Source organism: Neolamprologus multifasciatus, chromosome 16, assembly GCF_963576455.1.
Source record: "Neolamprologus multifasciatus chromosome 16, fNeoMul1.2, whole genome shotgun sequence".
Taxonomy (NCBI): Eukaryota; Metazoa; Chordata; class Actinopteri; order Cichliformes; family Cichlidae; genus Neolamprologus; species Neolamprologus multifasciatus.
In genome coordinates this window covers 33,692,937-33,700,072 of record NC_140454.1, presented here as the reverse complement: position 1 = coordinate 33,700,072, position 7,136 = coordinate 33,692,937, and the positions used below count along the sequence as shown (strand labels likewise).

The 7,136-nt window shown below is 41.0% G+C and overlaps 1 protein-coding gene across 1 annotated transcript; it reads left to right on the top strand.

The window, feature by feature from the left end:
- Positions 1-2,804: 2,804 nt before the first annotated feature.
- LOC146501144 (motor neuron and pancreas homeobox 1-like) lies at positions 2,805-7,017 on the top strand. Its single transcript, XM_085136168.1, has 3 exons — positions 2,805-4,618; positions 5,463-5,623; positions 5,787-7,017. Exons 1-3 carry the CDS (start codon positions 4,153-4,155, stop codon positions 6,129-6,131), a joined length of 972 nt encoding a protein of 323 aa, XP_084992294.1. The 5' UTR covers positions 2,805-4,152; the 3' UTR covers positions 6,132-7,017.
- Positions 7,018-7,136: the final 119 nt, after the last annotated feature.

The following is a 7,136-nucleotide window of genomic DNA, read 5'->3' as shown; positions in this document are numbered from 1 at the left end:
TCTGTTCATGTCATATTCAAGCAAACATATAAAAGAGGAGATTGCTATTGTGATTCGATAAAAGTTGACTTTTATGTCTGTGTTGATCTGTCACTATGTTTCTGACTAAAATATCTCAGGAACTGGAAGTTCATGTTCCCTAAAGCATGATTTAGAATGATTCTGGTGTTCCCTTAATGCTTTATGTGAACAAATATTGACAACACTGGTGCAAAAATAGCAGTTTTGTATAAGGGTGGTTAGCACAGGCTTCACATTGTCGTGCTGAGGAACATGTGTGCGATGAGCGCTTTGAGACCCTCGCTCTGAGGAGCAGACTGGGTGTCCCACAGAGCAACAGATGTTTAACTACTCTCCCCAGCCACTCCTTTGCGGCCCAGCACTGCCCCTGTCTTTGTGTGCTAACCAGCTCTACGTGTGTCTGTCTCCTCCTATCATTCACAGACCTCTGTTTAGGAGTAATTAGCTATGTGCCTCCTCTCTCCCTCCACTTCTACCCTGAAGCCTCATTGTCATTGTACTGTCATCTCACCCTTAACTGTGCTAAGTAATAATCATCCAATCTCAGCTCTCCGCCTCGCCCCCTTTTCCTCTCCTCCTCCTCCTCCATCCCTCCCTCTTGTCCTCCTCATTATCTCCCGGTCTGAGTTTTGAAGGCTGTCATTAATCAACTCATTTTGAACAATGTTGAACCTTGCAACCCCGAACACCCACCGCTGCTCAACTAGGAAGTGTTCCATTCCCCTGCGGTCCATTAGTCCAATCGGAGCAAAACGAGGGTACGACAAAAGATACAATAGAATCCAAAAGCAGATTTTAGACTAGATTCCACAATAGGACACAGACAGCTGGGGAACAACAGGCTTTATTATATTCTATCTGTTGGGAATTTGGGGGAATTTTCTTCTCAACCCAAAGTCTCCTGGGATACACGGTCATGTTTTACTTTACTAAAATGCGTGGCGTGTTAATCCCTGTCTGACGCCCGTATCTTTCCTTGGTTGCGTGGTGTTGATGATGTGAACATGCTGCTGAAGTCTCAGGCGCTACCTTGCAGCAATCCTTAGTGTCAACTATTGGAAAATACCCACAGAAGCCTGCACAGAGTCTGTCCTTTGCAAAGTCATGAGATGATGTGCATAATTTCCACCCACATTGTAGCCAAATGTGGGTGGAAATTATTATTTTTTTTTAAATTGCACAAATTCTATTAGAGGTTCACTGCTGCACTAGACCCCGTTTAAAAAACAGGTTCTTGGCATAAAATAAGTGAAATAAAATTGGCTCTGCCTCTGCACTTCAAGAATGGGGTAACCTTTTTGCCATTTAACTATAGAGGTCGGACAGAATCGCCCACCTTCTTTACATTTGTGTATGAAAAGAGGCGACATAAACGCTTCTTTTACAGCTGAGGGTCGAGGGGAGCGATGGGCTGGCTTGTTTTTCTATTCTGCGGCTTGCTCTTATCCATTATAACTCTGTGATCTGCATTGTTGCTCTTGTCAGACCAGTGTGTGTGTGTGTGTGCATGATAGAAAGACAACGAGAAAGGGAGGTTAAATAAAATGCATTAAATTGTAAATCATTTAATTTAAATCAAGGATTTTAACATGAATGGAAGAGCAGCCATCCTTCTGAAAGAATAAACATCTGCTCTGCTTCTTTCCTTCAGTTTCTTTTGTGTTAAATTGGACCAAGAAGGACAACTTTTATGTCAGGAGAGAACACATTCCTCCTTAAAGTAATGAAGACAACCCAAAAGCCTACACCACAGCCTTTCACCTTAAAAACTCTTCTCCCCCCTGAACCGACGTCCTGTGTTAACTCTTAAATTTCAGTCGTGTCTTCTAACAACACGTATCTGAAAACTGAACAACGACAAAAAGTTTGCAGCCCACTTAAAACCCTCACTCCTGATTTCCGCTGTTATAGCTGAAGATGAGTGAATGTGGTTGATGAATAATGATACGATATCTTGATATCTTATACACCCGAACAGGCCATCTCTGCTGTGCAATGAACAGAAACCATCTATGCATAGATGTTATATGAAAACAAAGATTTTTTTAAGGATGATTAAAATGGCAGTCTAATGACCATAAATCACAATTCTAATATATCACATCACCAAACACGCTGTTTCTATTTGGTGTTAAATTTTAAATATCAATGTCATCAGCCTACAGAACCTTATCTCAAAGGTTATGATATTTATGCTTGGCCATCAAGAAATGTTAGACAGACTGTATTTAATGGTGAGCTATATCCTCTCTCTGCCTTATCTAATGCACGGAGAAGAGATCACAGGGTGGTAATTATTTTACAGTCGGTTTTTACAGCCTTGGATCTGTCCTACATCACAGTGATCTACCTGACCATCAAAGACACTGAGAACGAGTCGCCCATGCTACAACATAAAGCATTTACTTTATAACAAATACCCAAGAATTTGCTATCAAATTGCTTGCTCTTGTTAAAACAGGATACATAATAAATGTTATAGAATATATGATGAACATGTACGCTGGACTCTTCCTGTTCATGCACACAGTTTTGTGCAGCACGCTGATGGGTGCATTAGCCATGGTAGGATAACCTTGCTGTGCCCATGCTTTAATATTTGATCAGTGATGTAAGTTATAGTAATTATAGAACATCAACTCCTGCTGTACGCACAGCTCTTCCAGTCAAAGGAGGCGGCTGATAATTTACTCAAATATATATATGTATATGTAACGTTCCAGCACACACGTGCAACTTTTACTTTAAACACGTAGGCTGTTTCTCTTAAATGCTGTGTGCTCCAGTTCAGCAGGTGTTGGTGTATTTGTCTTTGACATGAGAGCAGTTTGTTTTCCCAGGTCAATGACTGTCTCTTATCAATCCTGTAAAGTCCAGCAGGAAATCACACCTGGTGACTGTGGAAAATAGTCTATATAGATGAAGGCTGAACCCTTTAAGTGACGCTTAATTGCTCAGTTTCAGCCTCTAATTAAGATATTGTCTGTCTGTTTGCCTGGGACACGTAGGAACCATTTTAGGTTGAAGGGAAGATCTCCTGGAAGACTATAACTACTTACACGCTGTCCTCTTTTGTGCATATTAATATATAAAATATACTACTGCATGCAATAGACGAAGAAGAACAGATACAGCTGCTTGTCTGCACATCTCTGTCTTCCCTTTCCAAATCTTGGTTGCATGCACAGTGTGTATAATTGAAGAATAAATGCCAACTACTACGTGTTTTTGTCACCTGTGTCTACTTTGCCGGTGTGGTTCTAATCTACAGGGGGGAAACAAGGAAAAGTTTGCTTTCTCTCAGTTTACTGCCCTTTTATGTGCTCTGTAGTGTGGTGATGACGATAATCATGGAAGCGGCTGCTGATAAGAACAGTTGGGTTTCTGTCAACCTTAGCAGGCTATAAAGTTTAATCAAGAGTTAGCTGTAAAATGATTAATTTTTGTCATAACTCTAAGTAAGATTACAGCAATTAAGGCAGTATAGCCGTCAAGAGTGTTTGCACCTCACACATGTTGGATGTGTAATATAATGAGTGTGTAAGAGGTTGTGTGAGAAAACTACACCTCGACTTCACCTGAAACAGGGTTAAAGATAGAGGACGCAGACATTTAAGGAAGAAGAAGTTCACATTATTAATCTTTCTTTCCTTTTTTACAAAGTTCTCCTACACAGGTTAATCTTTTCTGCTTTCTTTGAGATTTATTGAAGCGTAAATGGTTCTAACAGGAAGCCATGTCTGTGACCTAGTTGTATGCATAAGAAGGACGAGATCAGTTAACACCAGAAGAGTTTGTGAGTATCCTGCCCCTGTGCTTCTGCAGAGCTCTGGCCAATCACAACAAAGCAGACTTTCTCGTGCGCTTGGGTTCGAGTAATTTTTGCGCTCACTGTCGGAGCGGTGAAGTGTTTTTTACACGCAGAGTTCGTGCAGTGGGTCAGAAAAAAAGGCATTTCTTCCGTGAGTGGGAATGACAAGCTTAACCCGTGTATCAAGACCTTAGAGAAAAATCGAAAGTTCATCAGAAGAGTTTATTTCATTATTGAAGTTTAGGTTCGGGTTTTAAAAACAACAAAAACGCTTCACACGAAATAACATCAACTGTTCAGAGGACTAGTCTTGAGTCAGAATGACAGCCAACATGGAGAAATCCAAAAACTTTCGAATTGATGCGCTGCTGGCGCACGACGTGGACCAGAGGACGGACACGGACAGTGCGTCCCCCGCGCTGTATCACAGCAGGAGCCCCGGAGACAGCCCGCTGTCGACCGGCGGCTCAGAGACGCCCTCCTCCCCTCATCCAAACTCCTCAAACTCGTCTCCGGCGCAGTCTGAAGTCCTCTCCAAGTCTCATCTCTTCAACCTGTCCCAGTCGGGATTCCCTGGCCTGCATCAGGTGGGTCTCATCGGAATGCACCCGAGCTCTGTGTATCCCGTGGCGGCCCTCGGAGGCCAGCACACCGCCTTCATGTACCCCGGCTTCACGCAGCTGGTCCATCCGTATCCGGAGCAGCTGAAGGGGGTCACCGGGACGCTCCCACTGGAGCCTTGGATCAGAGCCGGGATGATGATGCCCAGACTCAGAGAGTATAACGGTGAGTTTGCGTGTTTGTTTCCACAGATGTGCATTTTTTTCGCCTATAAACTTTATCATTGTTATTTTCGTACATGGTTAGAATTTTTCAACATCTTAATTTTTGGATCAAAGTTTTTGAATATTTAATAAAACTTGTTCTAACATTCTTCTGCTTGGTATTAACATTTAAATAATAATTTAATAGTTGCAGTGTTTCTTTGTTGATCACGTATTTGGCCGGTGTGTTCATTTATGTAGAACAACAAAGCACTTCATGTCGGAGTAAATTGATTCTACATTTTTTCTTTAGTTATTGATTGTTTGGTGCACAGCTGCATGTGTTTTTCTCTGAGGTCGTTTATTGTAAAGATCACTATTACCTGTGTGTTCGTATTAAAAGTGCTTTGACATTGAGAAGCTGAAGTTTGAGGACGATTCATGTCATACAAATAACATGCACTGTTTATGGTAAAGGTAACACCTGATACAGACCTACCAGTCAGTCAACTGATCACACTTATAGTGTTTTCATTAAGGTAATGGACCCCTGTGATAGTTTATTACTCCTCTGCAGCAATCCTGTTATCATGACCCTCCATCAAAGCAATAACTGTTAACTGACAGAAACACAGGTCGGCCGTGGCTTCCAGACAGCAATGAGAAACCAGGATTTGGGATTTTGTAATATTTCCTTTCCTCCTTAATCCCATTTATAGATTACCTTTGTGTAGGCCGCCATATGATTTGCTTCCTTACAGGCCTACCAGTCATAACAAGTGAAATATTTCCACTTGCAGAGACAAATTAATATCATTGATATGTCATAAATAATGTGACTGGGCCCGTTTCTGGTTTCTCCTCAGCACCATCTCAGACAGGTTTGTTGGGGAAGTGTCGGAGGCCCAGAACAGCTTTCACCAGTCAGCAGCTGCTGGAACTGGAAAACCAGTTCAAGCTCAACAAGTACCTATCCAGGCCTAAACGGTTTGAAGTGGCCACCTCGCTCATGCTAACAGAGACTCAGGTTAGACTATGCTGACAAAGTTAGTGAATGACCATATAAGCCAACATTGGCTATTTTTTGTGTGTAACATTAACAGCATTTCATATACCAACTTCATTTATTCTCAGTTCAGCCAGCTACATTACTAAATAGTCCAAACTGTGATGATTCCTGCCATTTCCAGGTTAAGATCTGGTTCCAGAACAGGCGGATGAAGTGGAAGAGAAGTCGCAAAACTAGGGAACAAGTAACTCCAAGCAGCCTCGCGGACAGAGAAAGAAGCGGGATGGATTTGAAGAGTATCAAACGTCACGGTGGCTCTCGCACCTTGAGCCTAGAGGATGAGGAGGAGATAGCAGGGGAACACGAGGATGAGAAAGAGCAGATAAAAGAGCTGAGAGAAAGTTCCTTTGGCTCTGTTGGGTTCACGAGGCATTCAGGAGGAGAAATGGGAAACTACAACTCTTACTCAGAGGAGGAGACTGAGGAGGGAGGCCCAGGAACAAAAACTGGGGCTTTCCCATCATAAACTCGTCCATGTTTTTATTATAAGTCTTCTTATGCTCATTATTATTAAAATAGTAATGCCATTGCAATCCTGTGCACGAAGACGGTGGAATGAAAACAACGTTTTGTTAAAAGGTTTGCTTGGTTAGTTTGTTTTTTAACAGCCTGGATCATAGTGCTAAACCACCTCCAAACATCTCCGTCTGTTATTAATATTACATGAAATCAGAACTGTTCAATTGTTATGTACCTGAACATTTAATGCTTTAATAGCGAGCTATCCATCCATGAGTTATGACTTCAAAATCAACAAATAATTCAGACTTTTTGAATTTATCTTTATGACTTAAAGCCCACTTCCCTGTCCTGCCACCTGCAATAAACACATTTATCTTTGTACGCGCATGCAATTAAACTACACGAACGAGTGATAATGGCACTTTCATAGAAGGTAGCAGACAATGAGACAGACATAAAATAAAGCTAATGGTGTCAGTGTGGATGGTAATATTATCCAGGTTTCCTGGTCCATTACAATACGTGATTTACGTGAACTCAGCTGACGTTTCAGGGCATTATAAACACATAACAAACACACTGTCGTGTTGCTACTGTATTGTTTTTTAGGAATTTTGTTTGTTTTATGATATTGAATGCTTTCCCTTTGTCTTAGTTTCTTGGAAATGCTTGTATTTAGTTAAAGCCATGGACTCAATGAAATATCTGCATGCCTTGCGTTTCAAGTTTGCCTTCTCATTCCCCTTGTACTCTGTAAAAAAATATATAATTTAACAGTTATAGAATTTAATATATTTCCTTTTTTTGCAATGCAGTGTCAGAGTTTTTGTTTGCTTGTTAATAAAATTTTCGAAATTACCTTAAATTCATGTGTTTTCAAGTTTGTTGAAAAAAATGAGAAACTTTGAATTATAATTAAAGCTCTATAATTTAATAAAGTAGACATAGTGTGGCTGAACCATTTAAAGGATGCTATAACCTCTCTCTAACATATCTCTGCATCCGCGTA